The sequence below is a fragment of the Cavia porcellus genome, unplaced genomic scaffold (assembly GCF_034190915.1).
Source record: "Cavia porcellus strain 051 isolate PalLab524CR breed Dunkin Hartley unplaced genomic scaffold, mCavPor4.1 scaffold_11, whole genome shotgun sequence".
Classification (NCBI taxonomy): domain Eukaryota; kingdom Metazoa; phylum Chordata; class Mammalia; order Rodentia; family Caviidae; genus Cavia; species Cavia porcellus.
The window spans coordinates 45,554,393-45,581,478 of NW_026947494.1; the positions used below are offsets into that span (position 1 = coordinate 45,554,393).

Sequence of the window (27,086 nt, forward strand, 5' to 3'; positions counted from 1 at the left end):
CAATAAAGCCGTACGATGACCCAAGTATCTTATCTTAGTGCTGCAAGTGGAATTTATTCAAGTATATAATACTTAATAAATACAGCTAATGAAAACAATTTATTGATAGCTCTCTATATGCCAGAAACATATGTGTTTCACATTCACAACTATATGAAACAGATACTATTATTTCCAGTTGGCAGGAAAGTAAAAAATGAAGTATGCCTATGAAGTATAAAGACTAACTTTTTTTTTGAGACAAAGTTGTACTGTGTAGTTTAGGTTGGCCTTGAACTCAGTGATCCTCCTGTCTCAGCCTCCCAAGTACTGGGATCTGACTAAAAACTGGCTAAAAACTGACTTTTTACAGGTTTCTAGAATGAATTTCTTCACCCTCTGGTCACAAATAAAATAGGAAAGACAGTTTGGGTTATTTTCCTCAAAAAGTAGAGATGGTACATCCCCCTTCTTGAACTTACAGGGAGGAAAAAACATTATTTCACATTATTTCCTCTACATCTGACTTAAGGATATAAGAATGCTAAGCAGGCACTTGGCTTCAGGGATATGTGGCATTTGGGTGGATAGGGGGAGTAAGAGGTTAATACTCCAAATCATCAGCTTTCCATCATGCCCCTGGGGCACTTCTTCCATCAGTTTGAAAGCAGTTTATGAAAATGTTGCTGCTAGGGGCTTCCAAGGTACATATTTCAGACCCCAGAGTAGCAAGCCCTTCCTCCTTAAAATGGGATGACCTAGCAAGGTGAGAAGAAAAAAGGACTTGACCATGTGGCTTCTGCTATTGTGACTTCACAGGACTGCATTAACTCATCAGGAAAGACTAAATGACCACAGAAATATTCCAAATCTATTTGGTTCCCAAGATCAGCTAGGAAGGCTGACTGGTGCTTTTTATTTTCTACCACTTTATTCCCTCCATACTTTGAGAACTACATTTCAAGTCTACCAAAGTGTGAGGGAAAACACTGCACACACAGTAGGGGTGGATAGCAAAAGAAGCAGAATCCTTATATTCCACTTTGGGTTCTTTGAGGACTTCAGTAAAAGAATCCTACTCTCCTTTCTACTCAAGACTTTCTACCCACACAATTATATACCTATAACAGCCTCTCTATCTCAGATGAGGAGACCTATCCACTTTAAGCAAAGCAGGATGCAAGTGCAAGAGTGGCCCTGCAGCAGAGTTTTCAGGTTTGAACCCAGGCACACTCACTGAGAAGCACTGGATGTGTGGGAGGAACTCTCATTCTTATGGTTACTTCTGATACATTTTTCCTAAGTCACGTCTAAATATGTAGACTTTGGAAGCTCTTCTGATCTCAAATCTATCTTTAGATGCCAAGATATATAATCAGATATTTAAATAAACACAGTGAGTGATAGTTTAACCTCTATACATTATCCAAATCAAAAGCTTTTCTTACCTTTCTCACTACCATCATACTCTCCAAGATAAGGGGGAATCTCTGCCTGATACTGTAAACCAATCATTATTTCCTACAAGAAAATTCAGAAGTAAAAACAACATATTAAAAAAAAAACTGAAAACAAGGTCCCAAATATTCATTGGTTTTTATAAATCAATAGAAACAATTTAGCAACAACAAAATTATCAGAAACCACTTTAGAAATGTAAGGTAGTTAAATGGTCTACTAGATTATGAGGACAATTTGACTTACTTTCCTTAAATCTTCAGGTGAGTTACCACCATCTGTTTCAACATCTTCAACCTCTGATTCCTTATCACCATCACATGTAGTATTTGCTTAAAAAAAGAAAATACATATTTTTATTGCTGAATTTTCTAAGAGTTGGGAGAAAATCCGATATACTGGGTTTTATAACAAACTGTTGAATAAATTAGATCAGCATAAACAAGTACATGAAACCTGAAATATTTTTACAAATAACAGTAATCAAACAAGAAGACTCCGAAAATTCTAGTAAAGTATATATTATCCTTGTAATTTTAAGTGTACCACTACTTTGGGAGATAACAGGAGGCTTCTGTGACCATCTTTAAAAGAAGGCAAAGCATGGAAGATATGTATTTTATATATCTCTTAATCCAGTCCAGAAGAAAATATACACAAAGAGAGCACCCATCAAAGCTGCTTTCTGTGTACACATTCATAAGCACGTTTAACTTGTTAATTAGTCTTTTCTACCATAAAATACCTAAAAAAAAAAAAGTAAATGAGATTGTACATAAACAGTACAAAATCTTTTAAATGTTATTGATACACTAAGTGGTAAAATCAAGAGCTAAAAGAAAAACAAAAAATCATCAAAGATAAAAATACTTTTTGAGCACTGATAAGTTTTCAAAACCAGAGAGGAAAAGCCTTTCAACAGAAATTCAAAGTTAGTATACAGGATTTCAAGACTGCACTAAGATGAGCAACAGATGAGCCTTGGGAAAAATATATATGGCTTGCAAAGCCCAGGGAACACATCATTTTAAACAGTGTATTAGTTCACTTCTACCCTAATGAGCAGACTTAATCTTGTTCAGGTTATAGTAGTACTAAATTATATAAATCACTCAGAATATTCCAAGATAAACTACTGACTTCAATAATTATGTATTCAAGCTACAGTATCACTGCTACTACTAATCAATAATGGCTAGGTTTCTTACATCGTAAAGGCCTAGGGAAGAAATCAGAAGTTTCATGAGAAGTCACAGATGGTGTCAGGTCATCCGCAGAAGACTGAGTTTCTTCATCGTCGCCTGATAATAGGTCTTTTGCTATTTCCTCCTAGGAGAAAGCAGTGCAGTAAGAAATGAGTACGTCATTGGAAAAGGGCCTGTATTTTTATAATACATAATGTATAACTAAGAAATGTTAATGTCTTCTTAGTTTTGAAGAGAAAATCTGAAATTCTGTATTTCATGTACATATTTAATAACATTTAATCACATGTATAATACCATACCGTTAAATAAGAGTACAATTACATATACAATTACTTACAACAAACAATCTACCTAATTTTTAGGTACACAAAATTTATCTGAAGCTGCAGATTTCAATGAGTTTACAAAACTCTTTTAACTTCTAGCAGGACATTGGTAGTGCATGCCTGTACTTCTAGCTACTGAGGAAAGCTGAGACAAGAGAATCATCACGTCCCAAGAGTTTGTGGCCAAGCTAGACAACACAGTGGGACTCTTATCTCCCAAACAGATGAACAAACAAAAACAAAAACATGTGACCTCTAAGTGGTTAAAATATGCTTACTTTCTGCCAACAAATAAAATTTTAAAACTGTCTCCAAGCTCCTCTTTCAACAATTTAAAAAGTCAAACTAATGTAGAGCTCTAACAGGTAGTAGTGTTTTAAAAGAAGCCAGATTGAAACATTTTTTACATTAGTGCTATCAATTTTATGTCTGGTAGACAGAAAGCACTCAATATTGAATGATTATGGAGATGAAGGCTTGTGGTACATCAATATCACATTTACTGAAAAGTGGGAACAATATAACTCATAGGAAGAGGTTCTAAGATGTGCATTCCTCTCCCTGCCTGAGATATGAAAGGCAAAGAGAACTTCCTAGAATCTGTCAGCAAAGCCCAGTTTACATAGGTTTTCCTCAGCATGTGTGGGTCTCTCTATAGACTGGTCACAGTGGTCTTGGCTGGTGTGGTCAATCTGCTCCCTAGAACCAAAAAACAGAACTACTCCACATCTAAAGTCAGTTGCCTTCAAAGGCTTCAGGGCTATTTATTCATCAATCATTCATGGTTACAGATCAAAAGAAGTTAAAGCAAAATCTAAATTCAGATACAATATTTACAAAGTAAAAATGCAAAAATACAGAATAGTCAAGCATGCAAAATATTAAGAAGCCATTACTATCCTTAAATAAATAATACCAATCAATGCTTTAACCAGTCATGGAAATGATGGCTTAAACCAGTCATAGAAAGCAATGAGTCAACAGCAAGTTTACATTTTAGGATTATAAAATGCTTTAAATAAAAGGAACTATAATAAAAATTGTCAATTGTAGTGGATGCCAAATTTTCTTTTAAATTCATATACTTACTTTGTCTAGTGTCATATCTGGTAGTTCATCAGCAAGTTCACTTGGGGAACTATTTGCACTGGAATTCGTAACTGCTGGAATGGTAGATTCATAGCCATAGAATGCCAATAAATCTTCTAGAGGCATGTTTCCTTCCTATTTAAGCCAGGACACAAACATGAACTCAGCAGCTATCATAAGACTTAACTTTAGGTAAACTGCAATACTCGTAAGTTTGTAAATCTCATAACCAAAACAGTAGTATCAATCAAAGCCAAGTTTTAGTTTTTCTTTTCGGATTACTGTCAAAAAATAGATCTAAACTCGGAGAATTATATTTGATATGCTAACAAAAGCCTAATAACATCATAATTTTTAAAATTTCCCAGACATCTTGCTTTGGTGAAGATCTTTTAGCTTTTACATTGGTATAATAACTTGTCCTAAAATATTCCAATTAATCAATCAATTAGTAACTTCATGTAATTTGCAGCTTGCTTTCTTGCAATTAAATAACAGTTAACCCCTCTATGCTTCACCCGATAAGAAATGTTGACTCAACATTTACTACCACCAGCATTATTAATATATTAATATTCAAAGTATATTCATCTATATTCTTACTATTACAAAGATTGCATGCCAGTTTTAATCTTGTCTTTCCACAACAATCTTATGAATACTGTATTACTTCATTCTTACAGGTGAGAAAACTGAAACTTAGCTCTGGGTTCAAATCCCAGGCTTCCATGTTCTTATTAACAACACTGCTCTGATAAAATCACATACTCTGCTTTAGTGCTGCTGTGTTACTGGTAAGAGCATCTATGTCATGCCTCATATTTGCACCAAGTCACTGTTTCACCCCAACTAATCCACCCGAAAGGATATGCTACATTTCCTGTAAGCCATTTTAATTGAATTACTAAAGAATTATTTATTTATAACTTTCAATTAATTTCAAAACAATATATGGATAAACTAGATAATTTGTTAACTATTTTAAGATATTTTTATCATCAATAGGTTTTTAAAGCTTGTTTACCAGTTCAGTTTTCCCTTTAAGACAAAACACCTAAATTCTTAAAGCAAAAAATACACAAATATTTAAGTAAAGTATAAAAACCTGTCCACACTGATCATAAACTAAGCTGAGATTCATAGAGAACTTCTGAGAGCTCACCAGGCCACAGGTGATACAGACCCTGAGGGTCCCTAAAAATCTGACCTTTACCTTAGGTATAGAACTCGTATTATATCTCTGTGCCTAACTAGAGACAGAAGTATGGTAAATGAACTCAGAATGAAGCACATAATGGGATGCTAATTCATAAATTTGCACTAGCAGCAGTCTTTCTAATGACTGTAACAATCACATCATTCACAAAATTTTTTCAGTTTGGGATTGAAATAAAAAAATAGCTTTAGGAACTTAAAGAGTCAGCATAAAATAAGTTGGATGGTAGGACAGTTCACTCACATCAATGGGAAACCTCTGTGGACTGATTATCTTTTCCTAAATCAAAGAATCCCTTTAAAGGTGACCAGAATTTAATTCATAGTCTCTCCACAGTGGCCTACTCCGTTTGGTTCACACTACCTACACTGTAAAAGGTGTCTGGGTTGCAGTCTTTTGTCAACCACTCAACTACCTGCCAATAACATTTTCCCAAGACTTCAAAACACAATCCTTCCCGAGCTGAGATAACAATTTTCACTTATTATATACTCATATTTTATTTGTTATCATGATGGTCCACATTTCTATCATTTGCTAACTTTTAAGTACTTTTTTCAGGATTACTGGCTATGGGTAGAGAAATTTATCCTTGCTCTGAAGGAATTTAGTGCTAGTGAGAGAAACTGGTAAGTAAACTACAATACAATGTAGTGGTTGCAATGACCAGTCCTGGAATTAGGGCTATGAATTTCTGAGTAGAGAGAAGGGAAACTCACACCCCAGGATAAATGGTATAAAACAGGAAGGTACACAGAGGGTAAGCACTAAGTCTTGAAGAAGAGGATTTTGACAGAAAAACGCTGTGTCCCAAGGTGTGTGCTCCCACATCAGTGATAATGACTGAGACACAGAGTAATGTTGGGGGACTACTTTCATAAAATATCAGGGAAAGACATGACATGATCTTCAGCTGAGACAAATTCTGAGCTATGGCCAGTCATGCAGAATGTATTCCAAACAAGGGAGAAAACAGAGTGAAGCCTGAAAATGGTTTCCCACTAAGCTGAGTGGCAAAGTGCATTAAGTAGAATGAATGGCCCAAGAGATGAAAGGCAAAAGAGGCAGTACACACCGAAGAGGGTCTCATGGCCCAGGAAAAGAACTCAAACTTTATTCCCAGCACAATGAGAAGCCATTGGCAAACTATAAGAAAGGAATGGCATGACATTATTTCTTCTTAAATTACTGGGCAGCTGCATGAAGAAAAGATGGTGAGGGGGCATGTGGAGAGATAGGGAGATCACTTAAGAAGTCACTTGCTAGCTCAGTGCAGTGATACAGACATAGAGAGAAGTGAATGGTTGGGATATTCCACTCTAGAGTGGAATCAAATGGATTATCAGTTACGAGAGTGAGGGACAGCTTTGCAGATTTCTGCCTGAGCAACTGCCTTGAGGCTGATGACTTTTAGTGAAATCCTAAGGACTAAAGCTTTTGAAGGGAAAAAATAAAGAATACTGCAGAGGACCCAAGTTGAATTTGACAGAACGGGAAGACATCCGGCAGAAAAGTCAAGTTGGCCAGCAGCTTGCAGCACAGAGAATCCAGCTGGGCTAAAGATATAAATCTGGTATTCATTAGCATCTAGATGATATTTAAAGCCACAGGAGTTGATGAGCTCTCTCATAGAGAGGGCAGAAAGAAAAAAGGGGGGTTAGCTTTTATTAGAACTTTCATATCCTATAGGCAACAGGGTATGTCTACAAAATTTTAAATATGATTTGCATAACATTCTAAAGGAAATGGAAGAAAATTGCTTGCACAAAATTTAGGGAGAAGAATCCGTTTCTTGGCTTGATGGAGGGAATGAAAGCAACATAGTGATCTAAACACATAATGGTATTTCTGGCTTGAGAAGATAATTATAGCACCATTACACGAAAGAAACACAAAGTAAACTCATAAATGAATGAGTTTGTGATACTAATGATGAGTTTAAGGTGAAAGCTGAAGCAGCAGGCTTTAGTGATATCAACAAGAAAAAGCAGAGTGGCTGACTGAGGAGAATATCATCAATTAAAATGTGGACAAAGGAAAAAAAGAGAGAAAAAGAAGCCCATACATAAGACGTCATCTGAGAATAAAAGTAGAACTAGAAGAAAGCAGGATTATGTGAGCTAAGGAAAGAGAAGTGTACAAAAATTACAAATGGCCCTGAGTCAAATATCAAAGAAAACTCAACTGAGATAAAGATTGACAAGAATTGTTAGTATTTGGCAATCAGGAAGTATTGGTGGCCTTACAGTGATTAAGGTGGAAGAAGTTAAGCTAAAGAGTCAATGTGAGAGAAGGAAGCATGAATATGTCTCTAAACCATAGCTACCAAAGAATGACTAAGGGTAACACAGGGTCAAGGGACAATCTCTTCTAAATGTGGGAAATATGAAAGTGGAGCTCTATGCTGAGTTTTGTGTTTTGTTTTGTTTTTTGTGATTTTTAAGTAAAACAATAAACTGAGGGCAAAGAGTTGGAAATCTAAAAGCTAGCCTGAAATATGGCAGACAATTCTGGAATAGGAGGGAAAGTATATAAAAGTTAAGTTGGAGGAAAGGGATAGTGCCCAAACACAGAATTATTAGTACTAAAACTGTCAAAGCAAAACTAAAGGTGACTCCAGTTTCTGAACCGCTTTAAAAATGAGCTTTCTACTAGAGCCTATTTATAAAGTGTCAATCCTTTGAAGCATATAAACAACCTTTTAAAAATTAAACTAGTAAACTTTAGGTGTCTGAACATCTACTGTAGCTAGATTAACTTAAAAGTTTGATTCAAGCCCTTCCCAGCCATGCAAGTACAGGGATTTTTTTCTTGGGCATTTTATTGAACCTATTTAATTTTAAAGGATAGAGTTCACCCTAGTCACACTTTCAAATACACCGCTTTGTAAGTCAAAGGGTCTACATTAGGAAGACTATATTTAGAGGCAGAGGACACACTAATTGCTAACCATTACTTTAGTCAAATCACTTAACCCTTCTGACCTTCATTTCTTTTATCTGTAAAAAGGGAAATACCATTATTTCCTAGATCCTATGATGCAAACCCTCACATATCAGAATTCAGGATGCACTCCCCTACCAACATAGTACTATTCCATCACATATTAATCTATGCTATTTCTAAATCAACACTACCTCCAACAATCACTGAGGCCGAACCAAAGAAATAGTGTCAGTACTTATCTTATACACTTGAAGACATTGTTAGATAGGCAAAATGAAGTTATGTGAGGACCAAATCAATTTTAGTAACTAATGTAACATGGTTGATATTCTGTAAAACAGTATACATGTATTTTTATAAATGGGGGGGCTTGTTTTATTTTTTTAAAGCACCTAAATAACTGGTTAAAAAAAGGAGACTTTTTTAGTTTGCAATTTTGCTTTTCTGAAATTTTTTCAAAATTTTAAACATCAGGGGGAAATCTATCTTGATAAAAGAATGGTAAGTTCTCAAAAGTTCTAAATCTATATTTAGGACTATTAAAAGCTCTCAAAAATCAGTAACATGAAAAAATAAACGATATAACCTCATTGTAGTATATTTAATAACTAAAATATAGTCATATAATCTATATACTATCCACCCCAAGAGCTACTATACCAAAAGATTTTGTATTTCTCATCTTATTTTCCATACTATAAGCTATACTAAAAATTTGCCAGCGTTTAAAATATAGGCATAGCTGGGGGTTTGGTTCAGCAGCATTAATGACTGCCTGGAAAGTGCAAGGTCGTAAGTTCAATCCCTGGTATAGATAAATAAATAAATCCATCCATACATACATACATACAGGTATATAGTCAAGGGCCAACCAAATTTATTTGCTTTGAGCATGAAATTCATTTGTAATTTTTGAAAATTAATATCATGTCCCTAGGACTGTTAACAGGTATTAATACCTAAATTACTGTTCTGATAGTAAAAGACTAATATAACACATTATTTTACATTGCATAGAAATAATCAATATAAACCTTCTAAGACTAATAATCCTTACTCTTTATATTTGTGTATCTTGCTGTCTTTTAAAATTCTTTTTCATGTTTCATTAAACCCCAGTAAATCAGAGATTGATCTACAGAGATACACTTCACTACAGATAAGAACCACAGAGGAAAAGAGGGCAGCTAGTCACTCGTAGAAACAGCTCCTCTTGTCCACTGCTCCATGAGAGAAAGATTGACCCTATGAATGGATCTTCTCTTGAATTTATTTAAAGGTCTCTTGTATTTTGCCAAGAAGCAAAAAGTGTCCACATACACAGAGAGAAGCTAAAACATTTAAAATCCTGTAATTCTGAATGCACAAATTCATTAACACATATGATAAAACAGATTTTATAACCAGCATTTATCAGATAAAATGAATAGCTAAATTATTAACTCTTTGTTGGTTTTTATTTTTATTTTTTTGTATCTTCCTCATTTTTGCTTTTTTTTCAAGACAGGGTCTTGCTCTGTTGCTCCAGATTGATTTCAACTTCATTGGCTCAAGTGAGCTTCCCATCTCAGCCTCCCAAGTAGTAGCGACTACAGGTGTGTGCCACCACACCCAGCTCAATTTCTTCTTGAAACATAGACTAAAGCAGGTATTGCTACAATATCTGAAAGAATAAAACTTAGTCTGAAAAATAAAACTTTACTAGCCTATAAACATCTCACAGATCATTCACACTCAAGCAGTAGTTAACAGGATAAATGAACTGTAGTTTCTATTTTACTACAAATAGCTATTTGCAAGCCTAAAATGCAGTCTCCAAACATTTTCTTGTATCATGTTGTAACTAGACTGCCTCTGCACAATAAACATATTATCAAAGAAGATATACCAGGAAACCATGTAGGACTTCTGTCCCATGGCCACAGCAGCATCTGTTGGGAATGTTCACGGTCATATCTTGGGTTCAAGCCCAAAGAGTAGGTGTGCAGGGGTAGCCTGCATCTTGGCTTCTGTAGGTCAGAAATCTAGGAATGGTGTGGCTAGGTGATTATACCTCTTATGGCTGTCCTGAGATCTGCAGGTGTGATGCTGCTGGGGTTGCAGCAGTGCAGAGGTGGGGACATTAACTTCTTAAACTACAGGAAAGCAGCATTATCTTATCTTAAGGTTTCTGTGAACTGGAGCAACAGGTTAACTTATCTCTCCCAAAATATATATACCTTTTCCTCCCATACCTCTTAGTGCTTTCCTCTTTCATAACTGTATTTCATGTTAAAAATCTTGTTCTGATTTGTCATCCCACATTAAACTCTAAACTCCTAGAGTTCAACAACATTGCTCACTTTTGCAATCCTAGAATGTACAACAGACCTTAGCCTAGTTATAATGTCAGTCGAACTGTAATTCTCAGTCTCAGATGTCCCTCGTAAGGAATAGAAAGGGATTGTCTGGATGAAGACAAGCAAGGAAGGGTATGACACTCTGGGTTATTTTACCATCCCTTTGAAAAGAGTATCAGGCAAAAGATTTCTCTACCACTTGCGTATTTCATAGCAATTTTAGCTTTATATTTCTAAATCTATTTGGCTTTTATAGCAGATACTTTTCTAAGTGAAAAAACCTAAGTACAATCATGCTGGTTAACTGGCCTAATGAATGAATGTATTTGGAAAATTTCAGGCCTCTGAAGCAAGCCTAGTGTACAGGTCCTTAAGAATCTGCCTTCTGTTTCCTTATGTATTAACACAAAGGGAAGAAATGCAATACCCCAACCCTGAGACTCAGAAAGATAGGTAAACAGAGATTACATAAGAACATGCTTTGCTTTCTTTTAAAAAAAAAAAATAAGAGGTCTAAAATATAGTTCATTTGAATTTATATTGACTTTGGGTTTAAAAAGTTATAAACTGTACTCAATTCTGCAAACTTTGAAAAGATGACTGGAAGGTACAGGTTGGGCTATTACTAATTTACATTTGAAAATACAGAAAAACCTTACACTTTTCTTAATTACCAACTCTAAGTTACCTTAAAGAAAAAAGACTTTTCTCTGTATTTACTATAGCATTTAGTTAGACTTAAGTTTGCTCCTCAGCAGAATGGGAGGATATAATAAAGGAAGGGCTGGGCTAGAATTTAGAACTAAGTTTTAAGTCAAAAGTTCTTTATATTTCTGGTTTTTTATCTGTAAGAAAATTAGTTGTACCTACTTCACCACACTGGTGTAAATTTAAAATCAAGTTGACAGATATAATTTTTAAAAATTAAATGTAAATGCATTTATTAGGCTATCTTCAAAATAAGAAAATAAATGACATTCTATATAATGAGGTTAAAAATATGGATGCACCTTATTTTTATTTCCAGTAGACTAAAAAATAATTTACAACAGAAGTTCAAAATCCTTACCAAAGGTTGCATTGAAATATTAAATAAAATCCTTTACCTTTTCTAAGTCTTCAATTTCAGAACTGAAGTTTTTACCCTCATCCATCATTTCTTCCTCTTCAAGAGTTCTTTCATCATCATAATCATGAACTAACATCTCAGCAGTAGGGTCAAAATCATGATCCTCAGAAGACAAAGACCCAACTGGAATGAAACAAACTATGAGTCACTTTACATATTCACAAGGTTATTTACAAAAGTAAAAATTTGTTCTTCTGCCAGTACCTTTTAATGTTTACATATGGGTTTTATTAAATGAATTTACTATGTACTTTACAGGTAATAAAGTAAAACCACATGGTTCTGAAAAGCTATCTAAATCAGCAAAAGAACAAGGCAGAGTAATTTAGAAACACTTTTACAAGGACTGCAAGCAGCAAAGCTTATAATAGCAGCCAAGTGATTTAAATGGCGTGGTCTTAAATAAATGTTCTAATAGAAAAGTAGTCAAACTTGTTTATTAGTTAAATACATTTGTTTAAAAGTAATAGCAAAATGCCAGAAGGATTACATTTCTATGAATGGAAGACAAGAATCTGCTATTCAAGAACATTAATTTACTCAAATTCTTATCTTCAAATGAAAACACAAAACTCAATGAAATTTGACTAATACAAGCTTTTGAGCAGCAGCTATACAGAAATTCAGTCTTTAAAAAGCACATCACTGTACACATCTGCAACAGTATTTCAAACTCCTAGCATTAACCAGAAAGGGATTAAACTGCAAGTCTATTCTTTATACTGGATTACTAAAAAGTTCTTAGCATTATGTGAAGAGAAAAAGTCCTATCTGAAGGTTTTAGAAAATACATCCCATTGCAAGTTGTTTTGGTCAATTCATATTTGTTTATAAAATTGTAATGTTTATAAAATTGTTTTAATAGCAAATATGAAGTCAATAAAATACTTTAAAAAAAACCCATAATTCTAAGAGAATGAAATGACATGCATAAAAATAGGATTTTCTCCGCTTGTTTTACTTTAGTATCTAATTCAATTAGACCAGCAATTCTCAGAATCTGGAAGTAGGAGAAATACACAGGAACACATTCAACATAAAATGTGTGACCTACCACCCCTAAAGTAGCCCTAATGTCAGCTGCATGACCAAAGGTAGCACTTGCAGTCTAATTTGTGGTGGACCACTGTTAGCCTGCATGCTCCTGAGGCCTCATTTATGAACCAGACTGGGACAAAGTGATGTGTAATGTTCCTTCATGTAGAAGTCCCAATACAATAATTTCTCTTCCCCACTCAAAAGAAATTTGACCTATTTCTAGTCCAGTTTTTTAATATTTTAAAATTTCAAACTGTAAGCACAGCATAAGAACATTACTGAAACAGTGCACTGGTCAAAATTTTTGCTATGGAAAAACTACAGATGTAATTTAATGTTTCAATTCTGACATCTGAGGACTCTGATAATAATTAGTCCTCAAAATAACAATATCTATGGGACTTAACAGAACATCCACCATTACAAATGTTTTTTTCTGTGGTGATCTTGGAAACCTATATGTATGACACAGTGGAATGAAAGAGAAGAGGCCTATCCCTGGCTTTGTCCTTAACATTCTGGGACCTGAAGCTAGACATTCAAACTTCCTAGGTTTCATGCCAGTTTTTCATTTATAAAATACATAGAATTGACTGAGATGGCTGAATAGTCCCTTCCAGCTCCAAAATTCTCTTTAAAAATTGTCAAACTGATTAAAAATAGGCTTTACATGTCTCTTTAGACAACAAAACAATACTGCCTTTTGAATTTTTAGACTGCAACTTCTTAAAGGAGAGTGATGCAAAATGGAAAAATTCCACTATCATCCAGATGTTTGGCAGCATGTACATAAATATTCTTTCTCTGAAACCAGTCATAACAAAGAAATGTTTGTTTCAAAATTAGTGACACTTTTTAAAACAAATTTTGGACACAGAGCTGTAGACAGCTATTTATTAAACGATCACTAATTCCTATTTGGTATTATTTTATAATACTTAATGTTAAATTTTAATATAATATTAATATTTTAAATGTTTTAAATGACAGGAAATACTCTAGAAGTTGACTTAAATACAAAAATATTGCAAATAAAATAATCTATTCATCCTAAGGCAACATGTTGCAATGAAAGACTTAGCACATCCATGTTCTGCTACTAAGTTGGTGACTTTCAGTACAGACAGTAATTAAAAGTCTCCCCACTGTCAAATAAAGGAAGTGGACTAGTTTATGAGAAGGAAAAGTGGCAGCCAAAAGTGGTTGGAAAAGGGAATGAAAAACTGAAAAACTGAAGCTTTACATTTCAGTACAAAAGGGAAGGGTCCCGCATCGGACATGACTGGAGCCTCACAAACTCTACATCACGCTTCTCCGCAGAGTTCAGGGGAGCGTGCCCCCTTTGCTTCTATCAGATTCTGTCAGGGCTTTCTGACCTCAAAACTGTTTAGGAAACACTGTAGGAGACGATGTAAGGTTGTTTCTGTTCAAAAAATCCTTTTATCAACACTTTTTGGTACCACATTTAAAAGCTTTTGTTTTGTTTAAAAAAGACAGGCTTGTCTAACCCTTAATTTTCAACTGTAATTCAATCTATAGAAATTTTTCAACTATGAAATAAGACACAAGAGGAAAAGGGGAGTTATGGCCAATAATACAAGCTTCCCCAAAGTTCTGACAATTTAGGGTCAATTTTTCCAAGAAACCAAAATTAAAACCAATTTGCTGAAGTTGGTGGAAAGTTGATTTAGGATTCACTGATCTGGTCTTGAAGGGCAAAAGAGATGCAGGAACTAAAGCTATATTACTTAGAAGAACACTTATCTGTCAGCAGCTTACTAAGCTTTTTATTTAACATTCTAGAAAAAAACATAACCGTTCTTTCCCCCAAAGAACTTAACAATCAAATGTACACTGAAATTGTTAAAAAATCGCTAAACTTGTGCAGAATTCTTCAGCAATAGATCTCTGAGCCCCCACTCCACCCCACCCCCGTTTACCCTTTGTGACCCAGTGAAGAGGTAAGAAAATATGACAAACCTGGGCTCGAACTTCCAAATGAAGCCTAGGGGAGAGAAGAAAACGCGAGGTTAGATCGCGAAGCCAGGAAAGAGGCAGCTTCAGCAACAGGGCGCAGAGGGGCGGAGTCGAGCGTTCCTCCGCAGCTGCCAAAAAGTGCAAGACTTAGCTTCGCTCCAATCGCTCCCGGCCCCTTTCGGGCCCCCTCTTGGCTGCCTCGCCTTCCTCCCCGAGTCCCCAGTGTACAGACTCACAGACCCGGGATGAAGCCCGCTCTAACAACCAACTCCACGCCGCTCTTTGGAGCTCAGTAAGTTACAAAGCAAAGAAGCAAAATCCAAAGCAGTCGGCTCGCGGCATCAGTCCCTCAGCCGCGGTATCTCCGGAGTCCCCCAAATCTCATCTAGCTCTCCGCGGTCCCTAACTACTCACAGCGCGGCACCTTTTCCTGGAAAGGTTTGACTCTCCGAGACCGCGTCCTCCCCATTCCAGACCCAGAGCCCAACTCCGACGCTGTCCTCTGTTCCGATCGCAGGCCAGCTCGAGCCGGACGCGAGTCCTCAACCTCTCTCCAGGGTCTAGAGACGTGGCCCCTCAGTCCCGGAGACGCTGGGTCCTTCCCAGGGGTTCAGTCTCACTCCCGGCCCGCCAGCTCGTCCTCGCCCAGAGAGCTTCTACGGACTACCCCACAGCTCCTGTCCCGGGGGACCTGGCCCGGGCAGCCTCGCTCCCCCAGCCTCTCCTCCTCCAGCCCGGGAATGCAAAGACTATCGGGCCGCGCTCCAGCACAGAACGCCCAGGGTCGTGGCCCGCCCCTTTCACCCAGGGGCGCCGGCACCTCCCGGGATGCGGGGAGTCTGCTCTTCTCCCGCGAAGACCAGCGATCGCGCATCCCGCTCGCCTCGGCGCCCAAGGCAAAGTGGAGCGCGCAGTTCTTCCGCGCCGCGGCCGGGGTCCGGTGGGCAGGGGGCTCAGCGCACTGTGCTCCGAGGGCAGTGGCGCAGCCCGCGCACCGCTGTGCAGCCCGGCCGCGGAGGGGCGTTCGGCCGGTTTCCACCCAGCCCGGCCCCGGGAGGCGGCGCGGAGGAGCCGGCGGCCCGCGGCGGCGACGAAGGGCACCTACGGCGCCGTTCCCGGGAAGGGGCTCGCTGACGCCGGCCGCCGCCTCTCCCCGACCCAATCGTCCGGCCGGACCGGGCCGGAGCCTCCGCGGCCTAGTCCCGGAGGAAGACCGCTCCCGCGCCCGCTCCCGCCCCCCGCCGGCCCCGCCGCGGCCCGTCTCCGGCCCGCGACCCCTGCGCCGCCAAGCCGCCCGCTGTGGGGCCGCAAGAGGAGCCCTGGGTCCCCCGAGGTAGCTAAGGGGTCGCGGGAGGCCGCCGGCCGCCCGCCCCAGCCCGGCCGCTCCTGCCCGGTTTCCCTGCTCACCTCCGCCATATTGGTACCTTTAGGGCGAACGAGCAGCGCCGAGCCCAGTCCCCGGATGGGGCGCCTGAGCCAATCGCAGCCGCCGCCGCCGCCGCCGCGGTCCGCCCGGCACCCGCCCGGCGGCAGAGGCGGCCCGGCCCCTTATAGGGCAGCGCGGCCCGCGACGCCCCCGGCCCGCTCGCCGCCCACCCCCGGCGTCCCGCGCCCGCCCGCCGGCCGGCACCCGCTCTCCTCCGCCACGCTTGTCCCTGCCAAGAGGGGGAAAGAAAGTTCCTGCGGATTGGAGGCTAGCGAGGGCGGGCGGACGCGGGACGGGGCCAAGTCCAGGCGGCGAGGTCCGAGGGCAGAGCGGCCTGGGCGCGACCCCCAGCCGCTCTCGTGGAGGAGGCCGGGGGCTGCTCGGCCTGGCAGGCTCTGCGAAGGACAACTCCGGAGAGTTCAGCGAGAAGAGGCAGCGAGCGATGGGCTATGCCCGTGGATGGGAGGAAGCCCTGGGAGGAGATGGGAGAAGCGCCGGGGGACCTCGGGGGAGGAGAACGCACACCGGGCTAAGGTTCCCTGGACGAGAGCTGCAGGGAATCGGTGTACAGAGCGGGCTGCACCCACTCAGAGAGTGAGCTGTGGAAGCAGACAGGCGCTAGAGATGGTGACAGTGCAGACGAAAAGGCAAAAATATCAATGGGCCAGAGACCTGATGAACGTACTTGGCACATTTCATAAAATATATACTATAGGCTTTCCAAAAAATTAGACCAATTCAAAGGGTTGTTAATCACAAATAATAATGTAGAAGATGACGCAGGGACACATGCTCAATAAACCTGTTAAAGGATAGGATAGGGTATCAGAGATCCCGAATGGAGTCCCAAATGCCTTTCACCCACTCAAAAAGACTAGGTGAGTCTGGAAGGAAAAGTACAAGTGTTAACAGGTTACATCTGCTCCTATTTGCTGTTTAGAGCTAAGTCTAACTTCTGGTGGGTCCATATCCACACTACAAACTGAGCTAAGCTAGCAAAAGTGGACATTAACAACTGGCTGGTGGCCCACTGAGGTAGATTGCACACGGAGTTGAACTGGTCTTTGCCGGTTGTCCTGGTGAAGACAGGAATTCCGAGTGGAAATCCAGAAATAATCATATGTGTGAAAGCAAAAGTCTGCTGTGAAGAGTACGTGGATGTGTAAAAGGCAAATACGATCAGGAAATCATGGCAGGGCCCTACAGGTATTTGGAAAGTGTAACCTCAAGATACCAGAGCTCTTCTAGCTGTTTGCTGAAGCATGCATAATGTTAAACAACAGAGTTGAGGTTTAGGTTATACTTTCACAAGTTCGGAGACTTTTTAAAAGTTAAAACTACCTACTTTTAATCCAATCCTTAGACTTTTAAGCTGGAATCTTCTCCAACTCCTGCACTCCTAGGTGCATACTGAGGATGAGGCTGGAGATTGGATTATGGGAGAAGGGGAAAGGGTAACTTTTGAAATTTTTGCCAGGACATCTGATGATCAATTTTATACCACAGTAAAAGTTACTTATTTATGGAAGTTTTAGAGAAAAATCAATTCAAAATACCATAAAGACGTGGAAAGTTACACTTTCTCTCTGTGAAAGATATCTTTCGACCTTTTATCCAGTCACATAATTCAAAAGCAGCTGAACTTTGAAACCAGAGGCTTGGCACATATTGTTCATGCTGTCCTCAATGAGATGTTCAGAGTTTTCAAAGAAAAAAAGTGGCCTGAAATTAAGTGCAATTAAGTGCAAGTGATAAACTTTAGAAATGAGGCAGAGTCATTTGACAGTACCTTGAGCAGCAGAAGCACTGTCTGAACCTGGGATCCATGTAGTCAAAAATGTCTCCAGCAGCCTGCCTTGCACTTTTCAACAAGACAGATGTTTCTTCTTAGCAAACCTGACAAATCTGTGCTATGAATGTGGCTTCAGATAACATTTCTCCAACTCAGAAATACATGGACTTCTGCACATGCGTAACTTTGTAGTTTCTGTTCTGCAAATTTTTTTTTGAACATTTTGTTTAGGTACAGTAGTACCTCTGTTCAGGGACTTAAATCATTTCAGATGCTGGTCAGGAACCAAATTGGTAGCAAAAAGAAATGTTAGTAAAGCAGGGTATTACTGTGTTTGCTATATTAGAGTTATATGCTTTCCATCACAGTATGTAGTTTAAGGAGTCTGTGTCCATGGTATGTATTTATAATCCATACAAATATAAGTGAAACTAAATCACAGCACTTTAGTACTCTCCCAGTCTTGATCACTAAAGAAAAAGTTTATACTCCCAGTCTTCCATAACACATTCCTTTTATGATAAAGTGTCTAAAGTCTACTATATGTAGATGTCTCTTTTAATCTTTTTATGACACGACTTCTAGATAAAAGTCCTTTTCTTCCAGGATATTGAAGTAAAAGTATAATTTTTACTGTTATTATCATCCTATTGCTACAAAATGGGTGGCATTACATGCAAAAGAAGTCCAATGCTGAGACCACCACAAAGTCCTTGTCTCCCAAAAGATTGCAATCTAAATAGTTCCTGTAGGTGATAGATGGGTATAAAAGCAAGGAAATCTCAAAGTTATTGTAACCCTGTAAGAAAAGCCACAATGGTGATATATCCTCCAGCCATCTTTAGAAATGAAATACCTCAAGAAAAGATTATGTATGTACGTCATACATATTTATAGATTGAGACAGCTTTCAGAAAACACAGTAAGATAGGAAAATGTATGAATGAAAAATAGGGGCCAACAACAAGCAGGCATGATGCATGCCAGTAATTCCAGCACTCTGGCAGGAGGCTAGCAAGGAGGCTTGAGCCCAGTGTGGGCAACTTAGTGACTTAATGAGACTTGTCTCAAAATTAAAAAGGGCCAAGGATGTAGTTCTATATGAAGACTCTGGGTTCAATTTCCAGTCTGAAAGACAGAGAAGTGAGACAGAGACAAACAGATCAGAGACCAGGAAAGAATACAACATATCAATTATGAGGTAGAACACAAAATAAGTGAGAGTTAAACCATAAATTTCTCTTAGGCTTTTTTCTGGCCACCAAAACAAACAAACAAACAGTAAATATAATCACTTGTTTGACTGTCATGGTTTTTCAAAAGAGGTATACAAAGTATTCAATAGAAACAGTTTTTCAGCAGACTTTAAAATAAATAACTTGCCTATACTGTATAGTAACAGTAACATAGAGGAAAATCCCTACCTCCTCCACACGTGCACTAGCAGGTTACACAACACTGTTTCGCTGTTTCTCTGAAAGTTGAGGGGACAGTATGAGTGTATGACCTACTGAAACCAGTTTTTAACAGGGTCACAGAAATCTAAAATACATATTTAACTCTACAAATTCCCTTGAGCCTGAGGGAAAATACAAATTAATACCTCAATCTTTCATATCTGTAGTAGTAGGACAGATATCAAGAATGAATGAAGCAGGCTAGCATACACAAAAAGCAAGAACTGGAGACTGTTCTGCCTAAATGGGGCAGCATCACCAGCTCTTACCCTGTGAAAGTGTGGGCCTGGGGCTTCTAGATGTTACAGATTCCCAAGAAAAGCTTGAAGGCAGAATTTTTGTGTGAAACCTCCTGGTTGTTAAGTACTTAAATATGCACACACAGTGCAGATCAAATAAATCCTGTTATGCAAATCATGGCTAGCCCACAAGTTTTCAATTTGCAAAATCTGACCTAGAACATCCTCTTAATGTTACCTCATGCTGGAGGTTTGACTCAGTGATCGACCATTTGCCTAGCACCTGTGAAGTGTTAGATGTGATCCTTAGCATCAAAAACCAAAAACCAAAAAACCCAACTCCTCTCAGTGTGGCTTTGGATAAGATTGTAATGCTAACAATTAGGTCAAACTACTTGCATATTTTAAGTTGGACCTACTTCTGTGTGATACACAAATATTTTTTTGGAATGAAACTCTACTCTCTGAGAAAGCTAATTGATTATAATAAGCTTTGCCTAAACAAAGATAACTAACAAAAGATAAATGGCCTGAATTTAAGAAAAAGGAGAGAAAAAGAGAAAGGGAGAAAAGAGGAAGGGAGAGGAAGAGAGAAAAGTTTGGTTCACACAGATCAAAAGATGCTCCTTAATTTACTCCAAAGGAGAAGGGAACCTGGTCCATAGATATGAGCATTTGTCCAACTCATAATTCAAGGCCATCCTTAAAATGGCTATATTGGGCTTGAACAGATTTTAAGTGGACCCAATTAAATCTTCTAATGCGGTGGCTTTACGTTTACGGTAACCCCTCAGAAGAATTCTTAATAACTTTATTCTTCCTCATATACTCAAGTTGATGATTAATTTTTCCATTATAAGTTGAAATAGTTGCAAATGATACATATTTTGCAATGGATTGAAATGATGGCTATTTAAAAATGAAGCGAAAATGCTTTAAAAATGTATGCAATAGAATCTAAATATCACATGAATCTGGTATTCCATCATTCTTTAAAAAGATAATATAAACATATATCTTTGTTAAAAGTAGAGAATTTTACCATGATTCCTTTTTCTCCTGGAACATAGTCCCATTCTATTTCATTAAATGATTTATAATATGCTTTGTGCTTAGAAATCTTTGCTTTATCTTACTTTCTCTGCAATAAAAATATCTCAATAAATTGACAGCAGTGGTTAATAATTTTTCTTCAGATTGAGTTACCAATGTCATTATTCTTAATTTATAATTAATACAAACAATATATATACATTATAAATTTTAATTAAAGCTTATTAAATAAAAATTACTTTGGAAATCAAACTCTTGATAAGATAAAGACCTTTAAAAATTAATTCATTCTGGAATGGATGAGTTACAGAAAAAAAAAATTAATTCATGTACCCATGGATGAATAATACATAGCGCTAGAAGGAGACTTTATTTTACTATCAATCTGATTCTTTTTATTTGTGCACAAATAATATTTTGGAAACCATAAGTAGATAGAAATGAAATTGTTTTGTTATTAAACCATTACCCAATTCTTTAACAGCCTTCATAATCTATCAGGTTATGATCTTGTATTAAACATTATTTTAAGGATCTGTACACTGGCAGTTTAAATATCTTTGTTAACTTTCATTGAAGCAGATAATAAAAGACACCTGACTCAAAAAAATGTTTGTTACTGAGCCCTCTAGTTTTTTGTTAACCATACTTTGCTTCCATTTTTGTATTACTAAAACAGGCTTTGCCCAGATTTATCAAGTAACTATTAATTATATTGTTTGTTTTCACTTAGAGGCCCTCATCTACAGCAACACACACAGAAAAGGAAAGGAAAGTGGAAATATTCTTAACTTCAGTACTCCCTTGCCAATATAGTATCGTATTTTTAAATAAATTGCTTGAATCATCATGCATTGAAAATATATTTTTGTCAAAGCCTTGGAACAGCAAATAAAGCTCCGTTGGTTTGTGAGAAATGTCTATCACGTAAACTGCCAAGGCAGACTTGCATTCTTTTAGAAAAAGTCTAATTCCACTTTTCTGCTCTGAGAGTACATTAATTCCTATTTTGAGATATATTTAAAATCAATGAGAAAAAAATACAAAATACGTATGATAAGATGGATTACTAAAAGTAGACAATTCAAGAATAAAGACCTAAGAGAATTAATTTATTTTGTAAGTTACAAAGTACTCAACCTATAGCTCCTCATTGTTTAATTTATTGCAATACAACATAACATAGCTAAAAGTGATGTTGTTTATATTACAAAGAATATAATACAAGGTACTTTATTTGGTGAATATGCTATAGGCCGAATTTTTCTGTTCTTTCCAAATTCATGTTAAATGTTAAAGCCCACACATACACACATACACACACACACTGTGGGTGTATAGTATTGTGCTGAATAAGGATACTTTGGTCAAAAAACAAATGGTATATACTGTATCCAGTAGCTAGTCTAGAATTACAACAAACTATGCCATCTAGATGTGTATAAATTCACTTTATGATTTTTTACAGTGATGAAATTGCCTAATGACACATTTTTCAGAACATAGCCCCACAGTTAGGCAATAACTGTATTTGGAGATGAGGCTTTTAAGGAATTATTTAAGGTTGAATGAGGTCATAAGGATGGGGCCTGTTATGACTTAGGTTTAAATGCCTCCCAATCTCCTGTGTTTGGATGGTGATTGGCCCATGGGGTCACTGTACTTATCAGTGACTTCATCTGTTGAGTTCAGTAACCAATGTGCTGTTAGGAGGTGGAACCCAGGTAGGAGTGGCTAACTTGGAGTATGACTTGAAAGTGTGTATTCTTATCCTTGGTTCCTCCATTCACTCTGTTTCCTAGTTGCCATGAGTGGAGTTTTCCTCTGCCATGCCTTTCATCATGATGTCTCTTCTTGTGAAGTCAGCCAACCATGGACTGAATGACTCTCCTGAACTGCAAGCCAAATTAAACCTCTTTAACCTTTCTTTAAATTATGAGTATCAGGTATTCTGTCCAGACATGGGAAAATTCAGGTCCTGATCCAAAGATTAGTGTTCTTATAAGGACACTTATCAAAGATATCAAAGAATTCTAATTATCCCCCAACACACACACATGTGCACATGTTTGTACTGAGCAAAGTCCAAGGCAGCCATTGTCAAGCCAGGAAGGTTGTTCTCACCATGGACTGACCTCACTGAACTTCTTGTCCTTAGAACTGTGAGAAAATAGTTGTGTGTTAAGTCTCCCAGTCTGTGATATTTTGTTGGAGTACACTGTGACAACACATGTACGTGTTTTCATTAAACTCTGATATTTGCCTTCAAAAGATAATTATGAGTAAAAATCCAGAAACTCTGATTTAATTTTATTTATGTTTAAACTTTTCATATATATTTAATGATAATAAAAGATACATTATTCTAAAAATAATCAGTGCAGGAGGGAGACTATCATTTTAACAGGAAATAGAAAAACTGTATAAGATTTTTAATCTATATGGCTTTTATCCCATGTTCATGGAAACGTGGAAGTCTCTGAAACTTTTTCAGTTTCTTCTCAAAACCATGGCTTACATGTAACTATTAAAATGATATCGTATCCATGCTAGCCTCTTTACTATGCTCTTTTTAGATCTTCTTTCAAGAGCAATGCATACTTTGATAACAGTCAAAAGAAGAAAATCATTAAGTGAAAAGTTCTGTCCCTTCCACTGCCTTTACTACATAATATACTGAATCTGATATTAGAAGATTTCAACAAGGACCAAAAATACTCCATTCCTCACACCATGTTTAACCTTTACTTAAAGTATGTTTAAGAAGTAAAATATACCATGTGTTAAAGATGGTCTAAAACTCATTATTTTAAAAATACACGTGTATTTAGAAAAGTACATGTGTATTTAGAAATATATACTGTGGAGAGATCCTCATGGCTGACTAGAGGCAGCAGTGCCCATTAGGCACTCAGAAAATGTGCACCAAGACACAGATGCTCAGAAAGAGGGATGTGAGGCCAACACTGATCCAACTACAGGAAGGCAACTTGAAGAAACCCACTGGATGAATTCCAGTATGAGGTATGTTTAAGGAAAGAAGCAGGCTGCCTCCTCATCCCAGCACTGGGCTGGCACACATGCCATATTAGGAAAAGATCCAAGGCCCTAAGGTAAGAAGCCAAATACAGGAGTGGTTCCCAGATGCTACAATTAGTGCCGAACCTTGTAGTCACCGCCCAATTCCCCCTGTACCAACTCCTTTTTCACTGGAGCCCCAGAAGAGAGATAGCCACAGATAGGGATACTAATGAAACCAAAAGCTAGTGAATCAGTCAGAAATCTGTGATGAAGCTAGAACAAGCAGGCCCTTGAGAAAGAAAGGAAGAAGGGCATCATGCTGGCTGTGGACTCCAAATCAGGCACTGACAGATGCATGAGTCAGTGAGCTGCAGGGGCAGGTAGTGGTTGCAACTGGTAAGATCAGGGGGAGGAGAGAAGACACTGTGGCAGTGCTAAAGTAATCACTCCCCTACTCCCCAAAACGCCAGCAAGTTCGTGTCTGTCACCCCCCGCATGCCAAATCCCCAGGGCTTAGTGCTCACATGGGAACGCTGCTACTACTAGCCAAAATATGAGCTCCATACCCCTAAACACCACTGGTTCATAGGCTAGATAGAGATTTGTAAGAGGTGTAGCAGAGAGTTTGAGTTTGGTGCAGGTAGAAAGCCAGAGAGTAGTAGCACAGCCAGAAGGGGTTGTACATTGTGATCACCTCCAGTGGTACAGAAAGAAAAGACACATACAGCTTGCAGAAATTATATTGGAGGGAAGGGGGTGAAGATTGAAAAAGCCTCTTTGGAAATCAGCAGATGCTTGAACGTGTGAACAGCCACAAAGTACCCTCCCCTCAATCTGATGAATTGAGATATCTGATCATATAACCAACGTATAAAATCTCCAACTAGCCATGAGGAACACAACTAAAACTATTCAGAGTGCTGTCTGCAAAGGAAATAAGAGCAAGGCTCAGCAATCCATCCAGATTCACTGACAGATAAGAGGAAAGATCATACGAGGGAAACCAGCTCAAGCACCAGTAGACAGATGCAACCTCCTGGACTCAGCCACAGAGGACTACAACTCAACTCTCACACTGCTACAAGTTGAAGTTTCTCCATTTGTGAAGATGGAAGAATATGCTGCTTGAATTCTGTAGTGTAAATAGGGCTGAGAGGACTCTTTGTGTTTTTGTATGTATGTTCTCTGTCTCTGTCTACTATACCTGAGTCTACTTGTCATCAGTACTATATCAAGTCTTTCTGGGTTATCTAAAAATGTTTGAAGTTGTTAAAATAGATTTTAAAAGTTGTTAGTTATTATTGGTTCTGCAGATGCTGATATTACTGGTATTAGATCTCTCTCTTTAGAATGCAGTGACCAAGTCTGATCCTATTATGTTGAGTAGGCTGAAGAGGTACATAAATACCAAAATATAACCAAAGTCACATAAGAGGGAAGCATACACCAATTAATGAAATCTTCACAGTAATGACAATTTTTCTACTCTGATTCTCAACCCTCAGCACAAAAACAATAGAAATATGAGAAAACAAGGCACAAGAAGCCTCCAAAAAATTCTTTAGTTTCTAAAACCTGATCTTACAGGTACGGAAGCACAGGAGGTTACAGGCAAAGAACTAAAAAAAAAAAAAAAAATGATTAAAACATTTGAAAAAGATCAAAGAAGAATTAAATATGCAAATCCATAAATGTTCAGTGAGCACAAAGAGGATGTGAATAAACAGATAAAGTATTTATTCAATAAAATGTTCAGTCAGTTTAAAGAAGAGACAAAAAGCTGATTGATTTTAATAAGATGACACTAGAATATAAATGGTCATTTTAGCACAGAATTAGAGTTCATGAAAAGAAATCAAACAGATGCCCAAGATAAAAAAAATTCAATGGAAATTGTAAATACCAGTAAAAATCAATGTGAGATGAGAGTTTCAAAACTAAAAGACAAGGTTGACATAGTGGATTGTGTACTCAGAGATATCCTAAAAATAACAAGACAGTTTGGAATCTGAATCTAACAGCTGGTATATGAGAAAAAAATTCTCCTGATTATAAGAATTAATAAAATATTAGAAGATGATGCAAAAGTTATAAAAAATGTATTTACAAAAATTGGCATAATAGATAGGGGAGGAGCAAAGATGGCAGATAGATAACAACTGGCTACAGAAGCTCCCTGAGATGGTCAACTTAGAATTCAACATAATACAGAATGGGGAGCCCCAAACAGAGGGAGATGAATTCTCTCATCCCAAGAAGAAATTAAGGCAACTTGCCAACCATCTGAGGTCCCGCCGTGACTGGCCAACACTGTGACTTGCCGGGTACCACCATGACTTGCCAAGAGGTCCCGCCGTGACTAGTCGGGGCCCCGCTGAGACTTGCCAGGGGTCCCACCATGAATTGCCGAGCCATCCGAGGTCCCACTGCTTCGACTTACTGGAGGCACAGTTACATTGAGTTCAGGGGTCAGCAAGCCAAATGGAGAGCTGAGTTGGCAGGGAGCCTACATCGACGTGTGGTGAGTGACAGGAGTGGAGCCATTCCATAAATAGGGGTGCCCTGGCAGATGACTTTCTGGAACCAGGCAGAACTGGCAAGTACAAGGGGCAGCAGTGACTTCAGTCAATTGTTCCCTTCCCAAACAGGATTGGTGGAGTGAGCTAGACCTGGGTCATGTGACCTGGCTGAGACCCAATAGGTTATTGGCGGTCAAGCCCCTGCAGTGGTGTTGCACACTAACCACACTGGTCCAGTGAAGCCTAGGAGGTTTGGCTGGTCCGGAGGGAGGCAGTGCAAAGTAGTATAGTAGTGCAGGCCACAGCAGCTTGACTAATCTGGAGGGGAGAGGACAGCATATGCTGTCCCTGTCTGTAACTCACTAACACACTGCAGTGTGAAGGGTCATCTAGCCAGCGCACTTCATAAGAATTATAACCAACAAAGAAAGAAACTGGGGCCTTCTGGAAGAAGCAAAAAAAGATGGGACGAGGAAGCAGCAACAAAAAGTCCCCAGGCCCCAACCCTGAGAACACTGACCCAGGACAGGTAAATACAAAGGAGAATGAAGACAGCAAACATGCAATACCAGACACAATGCCAATGGACATAAAGAGATATATTCAGGACCTCACAGATGAGTTCAAAAGTGAGATACTTAGCCAAATAAAGAAAGATATAAGAAGATTAATTAAAGAGATACTAAGCACCCCTTAAGCAGACACATATGGAAGAAGGGAGGAACTCAAACACAGGAGAGAACCATTTGGTGAAGAATATAAAACAAATATAGAATACATGAAGCAGATTCAAAGAGATCACCAGGAAATTTAAAAATCTATGGAAAGATGGCAAATCAGCTTGAAAGAAGCTAAGGATAGATTATCCAAACTG

At 38.5% G+C, this 27,086-nt stretch overlaps 1 protein-coding gene across 4 annotated transcripts in view; it reads right to left on the minus strand.

The window, feature by feature from the left end:
• The window catches only part of Mier3 (MIER family member 3), a 66,452-nt gene that overhangs the window by 14,821 nt on the left and 24,545 nt on the right, over window positions 1–27,086 (minus strand). For 2 of the 4 annotated variants that reach the window (XM_063258191.1, XM_063258190.1), the window contains exons 1-7: window positions 16,113–16,233; window positions 14,709–14,733; window positions 11,668–11,813; window positions 4,061–4,195; window positions 2,646–2,766; window positions 1,684–1,769; window positions 1,428–1,500 (exon numbers count right to left, since the gene is read on the minus strand). In XM_063258191.1, the coding sequence (XP_063114261.1) occupies window positions 1,428–1,500; window positions 1,684–1,769; window positions 2,646–2,766; window positions 4,061–4,195; window positions 11,668–11,813; window positions 14,709–14,733; window positions 16,113–16,121 (595 nt within the window). In that variant the 5' untranslated portion in view covers window positions 16,122–16,233. Of the gene's footprint in view, window positions 1–1,427; window positions 1,501–1,683; window positions 1,770–2,645; window positions 2,767–4,060; window positions 4,196–11,667; window positions 11,814–14,708; window positions 14,734–15,119; window positions 15,318–16,112; window positions 16,234–27,086 lie in introns of those variants that run through there. The other 2 variants (XM_063258192.1, XM_063258193.1) reach the window with 2 other exon arrangements.